General features: G+C 34.4%; 1 protein-coding gene across 1 annotated transcript in view; it reads left to right on the top strand.

Moving 5' to 3' along the window:
• NIPBL (NIPBL cohesin loading factor) overlaps positions 1-19,003 on the top strand; it is a 100,284-nt gene that overhangs the window by 66,180 nt on the left and 15,101 nt on the right. Inside the window, 18 exon segments of the mRNA XM_010176339.2 lie at positions 1-182; positions 821-972; positions 1,755-1,835; positions 2,882-2,982; positions 4,816-4,954; positions 5,158-5,240; positions 6,266-6,398; positions 7,326-7,469; positions 10,764-10,853; positions 11,101-11,315; positions 11,414-11,516; positions 12,433-12,531; positions 12,632-12,778; positions 13,813-13,947; positions 15,353-15,451; positions 16,711-16,764; positions 17,950-18,058; positions 18,629-18,765. The exon segment at positions 1-182 is cut by the window's left edge and continues 50 nt beyond it. Coding sequence (XP_010174641.1) covers positions 1-182; positions 821-972; positions 1,755-1,835; positions 2,882-2,982; positions 4,816-4,954; positions 5,158-5,240; positions 6,266-6,398; positions 7,326-7,469; positions 10,764-10,853; positions 11,101-11,315; positions 11,414-11,516; positions 12,433-12,531; positions 12,632-12,778; positions 13,813-13,947; positions 15,353-15,451; positions 16,711-16,764; positions 17,950-18,058; positions 18,629-18,765 — 2,203 coding nt within the window.

Raw genomic sequence — 19,003 nt, 5'->3', positions numbered from 1 at the left:
AAGAGTGACAAAATCTGCTGATGCTTGTCTTACTGCTATCAATATTATGACATCACCAAATATGCCTAAAGCTGTATATATTGAGGATGTAATAGAAAGAGTTATTCAATATACCAAATTTCATTTGCAGAACACTCTCTATCCTCAGTATGATCCTGTGTATAGAGTGGATCCTCATGGCGGTTAGTATGCTAGGAAAGTTTTAAAAAGCTTTCCACATTAAAAAATACCAGAATGTAATCTACTGATGATGACAGGACTTCCTGGAATTAGATTTTTATATGCAACTCTTATACTGATAGTTCTTCCATATCACATCCAGCATCCTGAATTAATGCTTTGTATTAGTTTGAGAATGATGAAATGTAGAGTAAAAAAACAATGAATGAAATGCATCCTCTGAATTACTTAGTCATACATCATCTTGGTTTACTGCAATGTCAATGAAACCAAAGTGTTTAGACTGAAGTATTTAAGAGTTTGTCTGAAGTTCATCTTCTGTGTATGGTTGTTATGTGTATTTATAGTCATAATCTCTGTGTGTATAATTGATTTATTTCAGTGAAAACTATTTAGCATTTAACATTCTACTGTCACATGCATACCTTTAGATACAGGTGTCCAACTTCAAGAACCTTTTTAAAAATAGAGCAATTGTGAAAAACTAGTATAATGTGAAATTCTTGGTTTCCAGTTGATGCTCCTAAATAGTTTTTCTTCTGTAAGCAATTGCTCTTACAAAGCTGTAGTCAAAAATCATCTTTCTAATACTGGATGTGAAACACTGAAAATATGAATGAAGATATTTTTTATTTTCTAGGTGGTGTTTTAAGTTCAAAAGCAAAACGTGCCAAGTGTTCCACCCACAAGCAAAGAGTTATAGTGATGTTGTATAATAAAGTTTGTGACATTGTCAGCAGCTTGTCAGAGTTGCTAGAGATACAGCTACTAACTGATACTACTATTCTTCAGGTAAGTTTTATCAGAAGAATTTCTGTCTGACAATGTTTTATTTTCCCAGAGAGAATGTAAAGTTTGGTTGTCTCAGTGACATGAAGTATGAAATTATTACAAACTTTTGATTTATTAACATCAGAATTGCTAGTTTGTTGTTTAGCAGGTAATCTCCAAGAGGAGAACATTTAGTGCTCAAATCTTTTATGGCTTTTCTTGTACTAAGAAAAGTTTAACCTGATTGTATTCAAATATAGAGTCAGAGTAATTTGGAAAAGACCCCTAAGATCATGGAGTCCAGCCGTTAATGTAACACTAAACCATGTCCCTAAGCACCACGTCTACATGTCTTTTGAATATCTTAAGGGATGGTGACTCAACCACTGCCTGGGCAGCCTGTTCCAATGCTTCACAACACTTTCAGTGAAGAAGTTTTTCCTAATATCCAACCTAAACCTCCCCTGGTGCAACTTGAGGCCATTTCATCTTGTCCTATTGCTTGTTAATTAGGAGAAGAGACCGACCCCCCCACCTCACCACAACCTCCTTTCAGGTAGTTGTAGAGGGTGATAAGGTCTCCCCCGAGCCTCATTTTCTACAGACTATATAACCCCAGTTCCCTCAGCTGCTCCTTATAGGACTTGTTCTCTAATATACTTTAATAACTTTATTTGCAAATAATATGAAGTAATGCATCTTGTTGAATATCTTAACTGCTGAATGAATAACCAGTTTGTGAAACTGCATAAATATCAGTCTATTAGTCAAATATACTTACAATAATTTCTTTCCACTGATAGGTATCTTCTATGGGGATAACACCTTTCTTTGTAGAAAATGTCAGTGAACTACAGTTATGTGCCATCAAATTAGTGACTGCAGTAAGTACTTTTTAATTTGCAGTTTCATGTTCCTGGACTTCCAAGAGTTAATAGGGCATTTACATAATACGTATTTTCTCTCTGGTAGAGAATTGCAGTTTAGAACTAATTTTATTCTTGCATGTTTTTACAATTTGGTATCATAATCCAGGAACAATATTATATCTGCCTCAGCTGCCCCTGTTTGAAGAGTTGCTATGGGAAGAAATAGCCTACTTAAGCAAGGAAATTCTTAATTTTGATTGTGCCGTTTAAAGTGTAAACACAACCCCCTTCCTCCTAACTGTCCTTTCTTGTTTTAAGAAATCTTAAGATTTGAATTTTTGCAGTGGAATAAGGTTTGGAACTAGTAGGATGCTTCTGTGTAATAGAATAAATTCTTCTTTTCAGAGAGGTGGCTATGTGAAAAATTTACAGGGCAGATAAAATATTATTTCAGGAAAAATGCAGTGCAGTACCTATGTGCTTGTTCAAGTGGGAGTTTTCAGTTTTTGTAAGGATGATATACTCCAGTATTCTGCTTAACCAAAAGGAGAGGCAAACTCTACAGTCCTTACCCTGTAAATTGAAAGGATATGTCATGTCAGGCAAACATTAAATTAAAGCTTAGGATATAAAGTAAAGCTGGTTTCTCAAATGTATTATACAGCCATACATGTGTTCACATAGTTTATGTTACCACAAAAGTTTTGCTCTGTACTGGAGTCTGAAAGCTTATTACTACAATGTTTGACTTTCCTATAAAGTGTATTCTACCTTTGACAGAAATTTTTAAAATTTAAGGTATCTTTAAGAGCTCTTGCACATTTATGTTATTTAAAGATTTTTAAATATCTATATTTGAAAAGGTTTTTATGTATTTTATAAAATGCTTGCTTTGAAAAAACAAAGTAAAGCACTAAAAACAAGGTGGGCATTAATTATAATTTATTTAAATATTTTATAAAGTGTATGTTTTTATTTATAATTTTTAACATTATATTTAACAAGTGATATTTTATGTAACAATTAAGTAATTTTCTAACAATCCTGTAACTGTTAAATAGGTGTTCTCCAGGTACGAAAAACATAGGCAGTTAATATTAGAAGAAATTTTCACTTCCCTTGCAAGACTACCAACTAGCAAGAGGAGTTTGAGAAACTTCAGGTAATTTCTAACATAGATCAATAACTTGTAGACAGTAGCATTTACGCTTCTGTAGATGTACAATTTTAGACTTCAGTATTAACTACTTCTTCAAAAATGTGCAACTCCACAAACTGCTTTTTATTAGAGGTTGATATTTCAAAACAATGATAACTGAACTGCCTGACAAATGTCTTGTGTTAATCACTGTTTCTTATGCTGTCATATTTGTGCCTGCTTACAAAAATAGTTGAAATATCTTACTATTTGTCTCATTAAGGTTATAAATTAGTGCAATGTTAGTGTTACATTCAGGGTTTTTTGTTGGAAAATTTGGTTCTGTTTGTATAGTTATTTTATTTTTTCATTGCTAAAGCCTACTAGGAAAATTCTGCCTGAATTTCTTGGAGGACATATTCAGAGCACTGTTTCCATGAAGGAAATCAATCTAATATCCCTTTGAATTAATTTAATTTAGGAATTACTTCTGTTCACTTTAACTGTCTTTTAAGTACTTCAGCTGGATTTCAGTGCATCTTCAAAATAATAGTGTAGGTTCAGGTTCAATCTGAGAAAGAATCTGACCTGAACTGGATTTCAGTGAAAATTGAGGTTGGGACTGAATTCTAAAATATTTGTTGTTGGTGGTGATTTTTTTCCTTGCTTACATAAATCTTGCTCCAAGAGACAGACAAATTGTCAATTAAATATTTTGTCTGATCTAGGGTGGATGAACAGGAAATATCCAGGAAAAGAAATACATTGAAACTTTGATGTTGAATTCATCAACCCTAATTTAAACAGAAATGCTTGTTCCTAGTGTTTCTTTTGTTTATAGACATCAGAGAGATCTAGCAAACGGGAAAGTGATAGGAATAGGAGCATAAATGATGCATACACTCTTTGAATAAAGGGCCTGTACCAGAAGGAAGTGACTATCTCAAAGCCACAGTGACTGCACTATTTGTCTGTAGAGTCATAACTCTGGACTGTTAAAGGGCGTTCTCTTACTGTGGTACAGTCATGAAGGGTACAGCTTACACAAAATCTGATATGAAAAGTTTTTATCTCTAAAAGTAGTCAAAGATAACTTCATAAAGATAGTAATTACAATCTCTTTTGTGCCCAGTTAGTATTTTGATAATTTGGGAAGAATTATGTTAGAGATTATCACCTTTTCAAATTGCTAAGGGTAGCAACAGGTGGTGTCGATGTATGTATGGGTAGTTAACACCATGCTGTTTTTCACGATATATCATGGGAGAAACGTGTATTCAGACTGGTTTAACCAGCTTAAAGACATAGTTGTGACATACTTGTATGCTGAAGTTCATAGTCTGTTGTGCTACCTCAGATTACCGTAGGTGTAACTCTTGTAGAAGTCAGTCCAGGTCATGGTCACTATTTTCTGTTGTTTAAAAGTCCTATACTTTTCACATACATTAAATAATATATAATTAATATATTATTAGGGCAACAGTTTAGTGTGTTTTTTGTGTGTGTTGTGTTGGAAATGGGTATGGCGTTATACATAATAAGCCTATTAGTAAGTGCCTTATCAGGTCGCTGTTTGATTTATTAAATATTCCTGTAGATTTTTCGGCTGATGAACTTCACAGATACTCTGATAGTCCATCTGTGGGCTGTTTCAGTTCATCTCCTCTGCCTGAGAATAATACTGTTTTGATTAAACTACATCTTCTGCATAAGGCAGAAGCAAATGACTAGATAAATGGCTAGAACACAGATTACTAGCCGTGGTAATAATTTTAGAAACATATTATTTACAACCAAAAATTTTGGGAGGTTTTTTTGTTTAGTTGTAGTGTTAATGTTGTCTTTTCTGATTAACAGGTTAAACAGCAGTGACACTGATGGAGAGCCTATGTATATTCAGATGGTAACAGCACTAGTTCTGCAGCTTATTCAGTGTGTGGTGCACTTACCATCAGCAGAAAAAGATTCTAATTCAGAGGAGGAATCAAACAAGAAAGTAAGATATTTTTTAAAAGCCTTTCTTTTGTGCAGGAATGACTTTGTGTGTTTCTATGTATAATATTTTATTATGATGCTCTAGTAATCAAACATTTTAGTGTTATGTCTGCTGTAATTATTTGATGCATGAGAATTGCTGATCTGGAAATCATATAACTGTGTATGCTAAAATTATAGGCAAACATATCTTGTTATTTTTAGGTGGATCAAGATGTGCTTATTACTAACTCATATGAAACAGCCATGAGAACAGCACAAAACTTCCTTTCTATTTTCCTGAAGAAGTAAGTACTGTTGTATTCTTTTAGTGTAGTGATGAAACCAACTCCAAATAAAGTCTCTCATACCTTAAGACAAACCTGACCACTTTGCAATGCTAAATACCTGCTCACAAAGTTATTTATAACAATACACTTTATAGATCTGTAAGAGAACTACTTGTCTGGACAAAATTTTTTCTGGTACAGAAATTCTGCAGAGTTCTTTATACGTTTAAGAATCTATTTGACAATTCATATAGGGTCATCTTGTTAGGGGTCTGTAACTCCTCTGAAGCCTGGAAGAGAAGGTTGACTAAATACTTAAGCAGTGAAACCATATTCATTCAGTCATCAGAATGACAAAGACACACACAAAAAAATACTTTCATTTAGCTAAAGTCAGGAATATCAATAGCTCAACAGGGAAAAAAAATAGTATACCTGAATAACTAAAAGATTTCTAAGATTAAGTCCTGATAATTAACATTATCATGTTAATTTCTACTCTTAAGCCCAAAGAGTATTTAATAGCCATCTAGCAATCCTCCTTCTGCATACTTCTGATATCATTAAAGTTACAGATGCCACATATAAGTGAAACACTATCAGGTATGTTATTTTATTTTTTTATATTCTGATTTTAACCTTTGTGGAGCATGATACTGAGACATCTTCTCACTGTCAGATAAATCAGACCAAGCTTAAGGAATATAGACACACCACCTCCTAAATACCCAACTACAGCTTGAGCGTTAGAATTTTACCTACTTTGTCCATCCAAGTTAATGCAGACTTTAACTCAAAGCAATAAATAAAAAAATCTTATGAACAAAATTCTGCTGTCATGGATTAGCTGCTTTACTTGCAGTGCAACTCTCTCTGTAAATTATTAAAACAATTTTTCTGCTAATATTTCAGCTTTTTTTTTTTTTTTTTTAGAATTGCATAAAACTTTTTCTGATTATACATAGGATTAATTCTGTTTACGTCATATAAAAGCTTAAGTGACTCTTAAATTCACTCACAAAAATGCATTTTCTTTTAAATAGGTGTGGCAGTAAACAAGGGGAAGAAGATTACAGGCCACTGTTTGAGAACTTCATTCAAGATCTTCTTTCTACAGTCAATAAACCAGAATGGCCAGCTGCAGAGTTGCTGCTTAGTTTATTAGGAAGGCTATTGGTAAGGGATTCTGTTTTTTTAACAATTGTATTTATTTATTTATTAGTACGATGACGACTTGTTCATTTCAGTTGAAACTACTACAGGAATGCTTTCTGATTGTTGACACACACGCAGCCTTTAAGGGTTTTCTTACCTGTATCACTACTGTGTAATACATTGATAAACAAATCTGTGTTAAAGGATAATTGATATGGAACTTGATAAAGCTCATATGTATACAGATTCTCATGGAAGTCCATTTCCACTGTTCCATGACATTTTCAAGATGAAAAAATGCGATTGTATAGCATCTAGCAAGTGTAGATACTCATTTGGTGTCAGACTAATAACTGTAATTATTCATATTAAGTATCTTCATGTTAAATATCTTATCTGGATTCTTCGTTTAGCATAGAACCTGAGAAAAAAAAAGTTATTTGTTTTTTTACCAATAATAGCATTTGCTCCTGTTATTTTACAGAATGTAATTATTTTTGTTGATTTTTTTTTTGAGTGTTCTTCATTATTATAATGTAACTGACACAGTAATTTCGAACTATTTTTTGGAAAAATATTTATGGTCCATGTTCCTGGTAAAATGTAGCTTTCCTTATACTTTTATGAATAATGAGGAAATTGCATTATGTTGCTTAAGATCTATGCTATTGCAAAGGATATATATACTGTACTAGTTGTCTGGTTTATTTTAGGAAAATAGATATTTTAAAAAACTCTTTAACAGGCATATTTGTAGAGAGAGAGACCCAATAAAGGAAGAAGCATTACTGTAAAGTACTGTATCTGTGATGTAATAGTAAATTACATCATTTTATGCAGAATGGAAGTTAGGTGTAATTTTTAATAGTGTCAAGAAATCTCTTGTGAGAAGAATCTCAGTTGGATAAATAAATCTTTGTTTTTAACAGATTATTCTGTTTTTCTTAGGTTCACCAGTTCAGTAACAAATCTACAGAAATGGCACTAAGAGTTGCATCACTTGACTATCTTGGAACTGTAGCTGCAAGACTGAGGAAAGATGCAGTCACTAGCAAAATGCATCAAGGATCTATAGCCAGAATCCTCAAACAGGTGTGTGAGAGATCCCATGTGGGCTGGGTTGAGATGTATCCGTTCAAACACTTGAAAATTTTAAGGATGTTTGAAAAACTCACCTTGTGGAGATCAGTCTTCATTGTTCAGATTTCTGAATCAAATATATAATAAGTATCACATTTGCTAGCTCAGGTCATATTGCACAATCTCTGCAGTGATCATATAAAGTGATTAATTACAGTGGTTAAGCCACTTATCTTGTGACAGTACAGAGGAAATAATGGAGCAACAGTTGGATTCTATGTTACAAGGCCTTAAAAATATGTATGTATGTGCATTTGCTATCACAAGGTGGTAACTGAGCTTCTGGCACTCCTACACAGGCTTTAGAGAGTTAAACTGTTAGCCCTGTAAGGTTAGTTTTTATGTGATGTGGTCCTTTTTTTTTTTTTAAAACTGGACTTGCATGTATCTTTCATTAGAGAGCGCATATTTGCGTTTCTGCTAATGCTGCTCCAAATCTGCAAGGGTGGCAACAATTACCAAAGTAATGCATGCATTTGGGCTCTGTAGAGTATACACTATGATGAAAAAAATATATCTTATGTCCTTTTAAAAATGTGGACTTGCACATTTCTTATGAATGCTATACATTTCTTTCTGAACTCCTAACTGTTCTCAGCATGATCTGAAGTTGAGTAGTCATATCAAGTTCATTTCCCTTTCAGTTACCTGAAAAGACTCCAAATCTATTACATATACTTCATAGTAACTGTTAAAGATTTGTCTTGAAGGAAAATGCTCTGCTCTTTACAGGCTTTCGAATAAAGAATCAAAATTCATCTGCTCCTTTATGAGGCTGATACTTCCCCTAACTTTCTTCGATTTAGAATATTCCACAACATAGAGCATCTAATCTTTATGTCTGTGTCTTGGTATAATTTATGCTTCTGTGCACTAAGGGGTTGTAATTCTTCTCTGTTGGCAGTGATTCTGACAATTCTTCATTAGACTTTGTAGGAAAATATTTTAGAATAGTCCTTTTTCCTTATCTCTAGAAGTTATAATAGTTTTGAAAAAGAGTCATCTATCTTATCTCATATAGAGAGATCTTATGAGATCTTATCATCTTAGGAGATCTTATCTCATCTGTAGTGAGCAGGGACATCTTCAATTAGATCAGGTTGCTCAGAGCCCCATCCAACCTGACTTTGAATATTTCCAGAGATGGGGCTTCTACCACCTCTCTGGGTAACCTGGTTCAGTGTTTCACCACCCTCAGCATACAAAATTTATTTCTTATATCTAGTCTGAGTCTGCCCTCCTTTATTTTAAAACCGTTATCTCTGTCACTACAAGCCCTACTAAAAAGTCTGTCCCTGGCTTTCTTATGAGCCCCCTTTAAGTATTGAAAGACCACAATAAGGTCTCTCCAGAGCCTTCTCTCTCCAGGCTCAACAGCCCCAACTTTCTCAGCCTTTCTTCACAGGAGAGGAGTTCCATCCCTCTGGTTATTTTTGTGGCCCTCCTCTGGACACTCTAGCAGGTCCATGTCTTTTCTGTGCTGAGGACTCTGGAGCTGGACACAGTACTGCAGGTGGGGTCTCACCAGAGTGGAGTAGAGAGGCAGAATCCCCTCCCTAAGCCTACTGGCCACACTTCTCTTGATGCAGCCCCGGATATGGTTGGCTTTCTGGGCTGTGAGCTGGCTCATGTGCAGCTTTTCATTCACCAGTACCCCAAGTCCTTCTCCATGGAGCTGCTTGCAATCCCTTCATTCCCCAGCCTGTATTGATACCAGGGGTTGCCCCAACCCAGATGCAGGACCTTGCACTTGGCCCTGTTGAACCTCATAAGGATCACATGGGCCCCCTTCTCAAGCTTGTCCAGGTCCCTCTGGATGGCATCCCATCCCTCAGGCATGTCAACCACACCACTCAGCTTGGTGTCGTCTGCAAATTTGCTGAGGAGGCACTTGATCCCACTGTCTATGTCACTGATGAAGATATTAAACAGGACCGGTTCAAATACAGATCGGTGGACACCACCTGCTACCGATCTCCATCTGGACATTGAGCCATTGACCACTACTCTCTGACCATCCACCCAATTCCTTATCCACCAAACAGTCCATCCATCAAATCCGTATCTCTACAATTCAGAGAGAAGGATGTTGTGGAAGACCACGTCAAAGTTCTTACAGAGATCCAGATGGATGACAGCCGTAGCTCTTCTCTTGTCTACTGATATAGTCACTCCATCATAGAAGGCCAGTAGGTTGGTCAGGCAAGACTAGCCCTTGATGAAGCCATGTTGGCTGTCTCCAGTCACCTCTCTCTCCTCCATGGTGTGACATATATATATATATATATATATGAAATATGCATACTTCCTATTAAATATCCTCCTGGAAAAAATACATTCTGTTTTTAACATTCAGTGTTAAAAACGTACATATCTATATATCTAACAGTGTAGAGATACAAATCTGATATATAGTCTCCAGAACTAGTTTTCAGATGAATATTCCATATGTCATGTTTTTTGTGCATCTTAAATGTACTTCACAGGAAAATTACTATTACCCTAGTCTGTAAATAGGCTTTTTGCAGCAGGTGATTTTTTTTACTAAATATGTGTTTGTTCTCAAGCGTTTTTACAGATAGAAACTTAGTTGAATCTCAGAAAGTGTGATTCTTCAGTGCTGCAGCTCAGGGGTGTTTGGGGGCAGCCTTTGTAAATACTTTCCTAGATGGAGCATGCTTGCTGTACTTCCTCTTTATGGATGTTTTATCCCTGGAAACAGTTATACCAAGTATTTTTACAAAGCGATAAATTATTTTTATTTCTTTAATGTTTCCCATATATTTTTACTTTTGTCTGTTTCATATTTCTTTTTATTTCACTTTTTTGCCTTTTATTCCCTGTTCATCTGAGAAGTCAGTTTCGATATTTAATATCAGTGAGACAGCCAACGGTGACTTTTATAGGTTAAACTGTATGTCAGTCTTCTATGTGTGATTTCAGCCCTTCCTTTTTCCTCTGTGGCAGAGCATCTTCATACAAGATCATAGAATGAAAATTAAGTTAATCAATCTGTTTTAAAACCAGTCTTATTCTGCTGTTAGTCATTTTTAGACTTTAGACCCACGGTCTAATTTGTTTCAGTCTCTACACAGTTTATAAGTAAGCGGTTAAAAAATTGTAAATGTTCTGCAATTATCAAAACAACTGACTTCAGTGTATTTTATATGCAGACATGCGCTTTTTCAGATTATAACTACCACAGTTCACTATTCTGTTTTATAACTGTCTTTCTACTTCTGACAGGTTTCAGGAGGAGAAGATGAAATTCAGCAACTGCAAAAGGCTTTGCTAGATTATCTGGATGAAAACACAGAAACCGATGCATCATTAGTGGTAAATATCAGCTTTCTGATGTCAAGAGTATATAAAAATAGCTTCAGTAATGTGTACTGGCTGAAATGGGTTTTGGTTATGCATATTAATACTTCAATTAAATTGTCACCCAAACATATACTGCTGATTGTGTTTTCCAAAATATTTTTGATGCATTAGATTAATTTAATCTCATTATAAATCTGCTAATTTTCCTTTTCTGTATCTGTTGTTTTTGTTTCCTTTGCATCCTACTATATTTCTCCAGTTTTCTCGGAAGTTTTATATAGCTCAGTGGTTCCGTGATACAACTATGGAGACAGAGAAAGCAATTAAATCTCAGAAGGATGAGGATTCATCTGAAGGAACTCATCATGCAAAAGATGTTGAGACCACAGGACAAATCATGCATAGAGCAGAAAGTCGCAAAAAGTTTCTTCGCAGCATCATTAAAACTGCTCCATCTCAATTCAGTACATTAAAGTATGTTTCAGTACCAATTATTTCTTTATTAACCATGCATTTGATGTTTTCAATGATTTTTAAACCTGTCCTAATTAACACATGAAATTTGTTTGCAGGATGAATTCTGATACTGTGGACTACGAAGATGCATGTTTGATTGTTCGCTACTTGGCCTCTATGAGGCCGTTTGCCCAGAGCTTCGATATTTATTTGACACAGGTAAACTGCGCCGGAAGTCTTAGTACAGTGAAACACACCTGGTTTCTGGTTCCAAACACTTTTGCAGTAATGTGCCATATCTGTTCATTGTTGAGCAGAGGTATTTGATGGACCATAATAGCACCATGTACTTTCATATTCTATATTGATGACATAAGTGATTATGTTTCTTTCTTTCACATGCAATTCATTGTCATACTGTACAAACATTATTTTATTTGCCCATGTATGTGTATGGCAAAATCATTATAATTAGGTGTACACAGTGAAATGATTAAAAAATATTGAAATAATTTTCACAGTTTCTGTAAGTTTCACGCACACATGGTAATACTATCTCATTAAATTGAGCTTAATTTGATTTGAAAATACAAGCCAGCTTGTTCAGTTGTTTGCAGTGCATGTTACTATCACTTTGGAAACTGCTGTTTGACCAGTGTCATTTATTTGGTTTTTCTGGGAGAAGAGCCCTAACATGTTGGCGTGGTGACATATTTGAACTCCAGTATTAGTTTAGGTTGCATTACTTACATTGAGCTGCATACAGAGCCATTCTTAAAATTACAGTGCTCAGATCCAACTCTCCTGTTAAAATAACCATGGTGAAAGCCACAACTGAATGACAAAAGTAGAGTTTAAAATTAAGGGACTTAAAGTGAACGTATGGACCCTGTGTAAATCCTATTTGAACCAGTCTTAGGCAGGTAGCACATCATAGTAAGTATCCATGCTTAGTTATCAGTGCCATGGAACATAACTTGCATGCACCTTTTCACTGTCTGAGATGATAATATCCAATTTTATTAGACAGCTATTCTTATTTTAGTTAAATTGTTTGTATGTTATTCTGCAGCATTTTTACATTGCTTTCTGTGTTCCCAAAGCAACTGAACCTTTCTTTTTGTTCTCTCACTAGATTCTGCGTGTACTTGGTGAAAATGCAATTGCTGTTCGAACAAAAGCCATGAAGTGTTTGTCTGAGGTTGTTGCTGTAGATCCCAGTATTCTAGCCAGGGTAAAAAAGAAAAGTCTCTCATGCACATACATTCTTCTGTCATGCTTAAAATAAATCTTTGTTTCTTATTTTAAATCTGTGTTTCATTTGTTCTTTTTAGCTGGATATGCAACGAGGTGTTCATGGACGGTTAATGGATAACTCCACTAGTGTACGAGAAGCAGCTGTGGAGCTGCTTGGCCGATTTGTGCTCTGTCGTCCTCAGCTTGCTGAGCAGTATTATGACATGCTGATTGAAAGAATATTGGTATGGTGACTTGTGACATTTATGATAAAATAAGTGCCATTAGAAAATATATTTTTAACTGAGTTAATATGTTTAATAATATGGAATTGTGATCCCAAAAGTAAATGGTATCTTACTGTTTTAATGGGTATCATCATGCTTTTAAAACCAGCCTTGTAAAATCCATCACTTGTTTCCAATGAGGCTTTGTTACATCAAAATGTAAACATATCTAGAAAGTTGTACTGCATCAGAATCAGGATTATATTCCATTTGGTTCCATTATGACAGCACAGATTAAGTGAAATGAGGAATTTTGCCACATCTCTGAAGTCTGAGATATGGGTCATTGAGGGCAGTTCAGTATTGTGGGTCATGAAGAAAGATCCACAACACAGTAATTTAAAAATGCCATTTGTAATCCAAAAGAAAAAAATAGGTAAAACCACTTCACTTTTCAATGCTATTTTAGTGTTTTAAAAGGCATGTTATTAGAGTTTTTGTACAAAAAGTGTTATATGTGCATAAAGCAGTTCATCCTGACATTCAGGTACAATAGGTTTTGAATAAGGTAATAGGAAGTGAAGCTTCTCATCCATCTCCTTACACTAAGCCTAGGAAAATGGAAAAAGTCGCAGCATGTATCTTACTCCACAAGCTCTATCCAGAGGTTGGAAGTATGATAGTCCATATCTACGAAGAATCTTGTGCATTCAAACAAAGTAGCTAAAGCATCATCACATCTAGCTTGTAAGCTCTTGAATTAAGAAATGGAATTATACGTTTGCAACATCATGAGCTCTTAGATGGGAGGGTATTAATGGAGGACATGTTTCAGCATTCTGAGGACTCATCCAGAATTGTTAGAATTGTTGCAAATAAAGTGGTACAAGTTATGCTGACCTTCTGTATAAATGTACTTCAGAATATTTTAGCTGCCTTTTCTAAATAAATTTTGCAAGTCTTATTGGGTAATCTTCAAATATTAATTCATAGAATACATAAATTCATATTTCTGATTTGTTTTCAAGAGTGTAATGCTTTTCTCTTCACAGGATACTGGTATCAGTGTCAGAAAAAGAGTCATAAAGATACTTAGGGATATCTGCATTGAACAACCAACATTTCCCAAAATTACAGAGATGTGTGTGAAAATGATTCGGAGAGTCAATGACGAAGAAGGCATTAAGGTAGTAGAATGAAACATATCCTTCAGGATTTAAATTATTGTTATTTTAATGTTTCTATATTTTGACAAAAAAATAAAACCAAAAAGTATTGCATTTGTCCTTTGTAATATTTATGACTCTTATTCACTTTTAATTTTTGAGAGCAAATATCTTAGCCTTCTAAAACGCTCTCTGACTTGGTTTTCTGTCTTTTCTGTCTACAATTTTCTTGAAGTTCTTGCTGACAGAAGATTTTTAAAATGTATATTCTAGAGGGGTTTTTTTCTTCTTGCAAGTGCTGTTTCTGGTACTTCTCTTTTCTAACAAATAAAATTGGCATATAAAACTACTTTCTGCAAACAAAATAAACTCTAAGGCAAAATTAGGTACTTGATGTTAATATGTGCCAGATTTGTAAGTTCTACATATAAAAATTATAAAGTATTAGTCTGTGCTAATTTTACATTAATTCTGAATGTTCAGTGAATCAGTTATTCCCCCTAAAATGTTACTTACATGATCATACTCTATTCTTTGTGCAACGTGTGTGCAGAAGGGTACAAAACTAAGATAATGTCTTAAATCGTAAACCTGACAATGATGGCTTTGTTTGATTTGGCAAAATAGTTTTAAAATTATTGGGTAATTAAGAACACACCTGTAATAATTTTGTGTCACACTTTCAGTAGGATTTGATATCTATTACTTTAAAGCAGCAGTGTTTATTTTTATCACTTGAGATACATTAATGCCAAGTAGATGAAGAACTGGATTCAAGGTGCTGCTGGGAAAGGAGGATGACCTTGTGTTCTCTCCTCCTCCCTCTTGCCTTTCTAGCAGTAGCAGAAAAAAAGAAGCATTATGTTCAATGTATTTTTTATATTTCCCTGAATAAGGAGAGCTTCTTACGACCATTTGCCTTACAAGTAATTTAGGAATAATTTTGTTTGCTTTCATTCTATTCAGATTTTCACTCCATTCGAAAACGTCGTACTTCCTATGTTTGGGTGTAGACTTAGCTTCTTTCACCTTCCCACCTTGTCACAACTGTTTTGAAAACTCCAAATTAACCTACCATTGCTGCTAGTTCAGCTGTAGAAATTATCATCTTGTATTTGTCAGCTTCTCAGGATATTGTGTTTTCCTGAGGAATGCAAATCAATGCAGGAAGGTGGCAACTCCATTTTCTGTAGCATCAGTTCTCAGTGATCATTTTGCTGAAGCTTACTTGGAGGTTTAACTCCTGTAATAGTAGATCTGGGTCTGTCTCAGATAATGTTTCCTACAACATTTCATAAGGAATTAAGTCTCATTTCCTTATGAAATGGCACACATCACGAACAAATCCATTGTGTAGATGCATTAGAAATAATACCTATGTGCCAAGATAAGTTCATTTATTTCTGCTACTGTTTTTTACCTTCAGAAATTAGTAAATGAAACATTCCAGAAGCTCTGGTTCACTCCAACTCCACACCATGACAAAGAAGCAATGACAAGGAAAATACTAAACATCACGGATGTGGTATGTTAAGCAAATTTGCGTTGTTATGTGCAAAATTTGATTATGTTTTTAGTATCTTTGAAATATTGTCTGTACTTTTTTAGAATATAGTAATTTAATTGTCAGATGGTTTTCTTTTTTTATCTCCTGGCATTGAATATATGCCAAAATTATTAATCTGATGGCACAGGCTGTAGGAAACTGTAAATGCTCACTAATCTGCTGGCAGTGATAACTGAGACCACACTATATTCAAGTTGTATAAAATACTTGTGCAGTTAAAACACAAGACGTTTCTGTTATATTTAACATTTTCCAAGAATTGCTATAAGCAGCATATAGTTAAGCCTAATTAAGAAGTTGTCTGTTAAAAAAAAATCTTTCCTCAAACAATTGATAACATTTATTTTGAAAGGTTAATAAGCCATTTTAACAAATACAGGATCACATTCTCACTCAGGGTAAACTAGTATCTGCATAATTGTATCTACTTTTTAGGAGCAGCAGATTAAATAGCATGTCTCCAAAATAACAAATCTGTTTCAAATAAAATGCTTTAATTTGTAGTGAAAATGTGTTGTGTAAAACCACTGTGCTGAGAATCATAGAATGTTGTGAGTTGGAAGGGACCCACAAGGATCATTGAGTCCCACTCTTAAGAAGGTGTTTTAATATCAATTATAACAAGATGCAAGTATCAAATGAAAGTAATCACTTCTTTACTTACAATTATGGGTTTAAACTTCATCCTGCTTTTCAGTATTTTTACAAAATGGTAGTCCAGTGTGCCTTTTTCCAGACTGAGAAGTCAGTAAATTTGACTTCAGCTCAACTCTCAGTTCTCCTGCCAGTTCTACTTTGGAGCACCTGTAAGCTGTTCCTGACTTACAATACCAGTGAAGGCTTGGTTTGTTTGTGTAAAAATATGTATCTAATGTGTACTCATTTTTAATGTCAGGCTTGTATTTGTGCTTTAATCTGTGCAAAATGTTCTACAAAACCAAAATTTGGTTTCCATTAGAGCCAACAATCTCCAGTAAAATGTGTAGGCTTTGTGTTGTGTGGAATGCAAATTCTAGAGACACATTTAAATGATGAAAACCATTTTTCAAATGCAAAAGTCAATTTCTGATCTCCAAAGATGTCATATCGTTGTACTGAATGCATATGAAAATGTATCTATGCATGTTTACTGGTCTTTTAAGATGACATCTGTTTTGAAGTAATTTTTCCTCAGATGCCTTTTTTATTAACCATTTTACTCTCAAAAATACTTCTAGGTTGCAGCTTGTAGAGATACAGGGTATGATTGGTTTGAACAGCTTCTTCAAAATGTAAGTAATGAATTTTGAATTATTGTTAGAATTTTAACATTTCTTTTGCTACTAAAAGGTACAGAAGGAGTACTACAAGAGCAGACCTGTACCGTCGACAAATTCAGTTCATGGTCTTTAAACATCTGACTTTTTTTCAATCTTCTTTGGTGCAGTTTTGTTTGTCTCTGACGTTAGTCTCTGTCTTTCCATATGACCTGTTTTAAAAATACTTCGCTTCTTGATATGGGAGGCGTTTTATTTGTTTGTTTTTCATTTCAGTCTCTTTAGTAATGAGTGACATAACATGAAGTCCACAGCTAAGATACTTAATTCTGAAATGCGGCATCTAGTCTAATGTAGATTTTTTTTTAAATGTTAGAGAATTGTATTTTCCTATCCAGTATATTTGTTACACAGCTTATAGAAGCAGTGAATCTTCAGAGTACAGGTTACTTCTACATTATATTTTACTCTGATTTTTCTAAGAGTTGAGCTTGCTTTGTTTATGTCAGCCTGTGTTATCATTCTCCTCTACATCTTGTATGCAGTGGTTAATTTTCAAGAAAAAGACCCCTTCTATTTTATTTTAGCCTGAAGTGCTGTGAAAATAGGTAGCCAAGTAAACCAGAGCCTCTTAATGCCTGCACTGAAGAAAAGGTTATAGTATGGTCTCAATCCCTCTTAGATTTTAAAGGATCTTAATGGATATAGATAGTTTTATGAACTGTTTAATCAGTTAGCTGCCTTTTGTATGACTTTAGATGCTGAAACTATGTCTCATCTTCATTTGATATTTTTGTTTAGAGTCAGCAACAACATTCCTTCTGAATTTGCTCTTTTTTTTCTAAGCATTTTTAAAGTATTCTAACTCCTATTAGTTATGCTGGCAAGTATGACTATGTTATTGTTTTCTGCATTATTCCATTAAGCACAAAGTTAGCTTTCACCCCTATGCAAAAATCAGTAGAACTTTTCTGGGTTTTTATTGTAGTTAATTTTTCTTCACTTCTCTTGCATTTTGATATGATATTTTACTTCCCTTAATTTTTTCTTCACCGTGTAACTTTCATGGAGAAGCTAAATAAATACCTTTGTAATGTAAAATCCTTGTTTGTCTGTAGTAATTGTTATAAAACCATCAAGTATCCAATGTAAATGAATGCACCCTTAATACTAAATCATTTTTTGTTTCATCTGCTACAGCTGTTGAAGTCAGAAGAAGATGCCTCATATAAACCTGTGAAGAAAGCCTGTACTCAACTTGTTGACAATTTGGTTGAGCACATTCTTAAATATGAGGAATCTTTATCAGGTAATACTGTTTACAACCCAATAGATAAACTCCTTTGAATCTTATATGATACTGCAACAGTGATTGTTCAAAATGCTGTTGAGAAAAGTTACTGTTACAGAATTCCTGTTACAAAACTGGTGGTTATGGATTATGGCTTTTAAGATCATTATGAACTTTTGATCACCATATAAAAATAAAAGTTAATTTTTTCTTCCTAACAGAACTGTTTTTACAGTAACTTGTTCAAACTTCTGGATCACTAAAACCAAAACAAACATGACAAATTTTATTCGCATTAGTATGTTCTGCAGTTGTAATAGGAATCACTGGCTCAGCCAGTGTTCTATGTACAGCAAGTAGTTTAAAAACTAGTGAAGTCTTTGAAGCATCTTTGCTTCTTTTTTCACATATTTTGTGATCACATACACGTGTTAACACATGTTCTCATCTCTAATATAAATATTCTGTATTGATCTTGAAAGAGATTAAATGAAAAAGATATTCAAAGGACGTTTAAACCGTATGCTTTTTATTACTCAAACACTGCTAGGACTTAATATCCTTTTTGTATTTTCTGATCTTTTGCAGATTCTGACAACAAAGGTGTGAATTCTGGTCGTTTGGTTGCTTGCATAACCACTTTGTTTTTATTCAGCAAAATCAGACCCCAGCTAATGGTCAAACATGCCATGACCATGCAGCCATACCTGACCACTAAATGTAGTGTAAGTAGAGAAAATCAGTCTTTTTTTTCGTGAGATAATGAAGCATGAAATGAATGGCTGTCTTGTGTACTTGATGAAATTGAAGTTAGGAAAAGAAAAATGAAAGTTGTGGTTTTATTTCATGGGCATCATAGCTTCTGAAGATACTTGGTCCTTTTGATGATATCTGTAGCTTCTAAGATGCTGTTCCTCACCCTCTACTTCCACATTCTATAGCCAGATGAAACTGAAACCTATG

Source organism: Antrostomus carolinensis, unplaced genomic scaffold, assembly GCF_000700745.2.
Source record: "Antrostomus carolinensis isolate BGI_N321 unplaced genomic scaffold, ASM70074v2 scaffold21739, whole genome shotgun sequence".
Lineage (NCBI taxonomy): Eukaryota > Metazoa > Chordata > Aves > Caprimulgiformes > Caprimulgidae > Antrostomus > Antrostomus carolinensis.
This window is presented reverse-complemented; position numbering and strand designations above follow the sequence as displayed.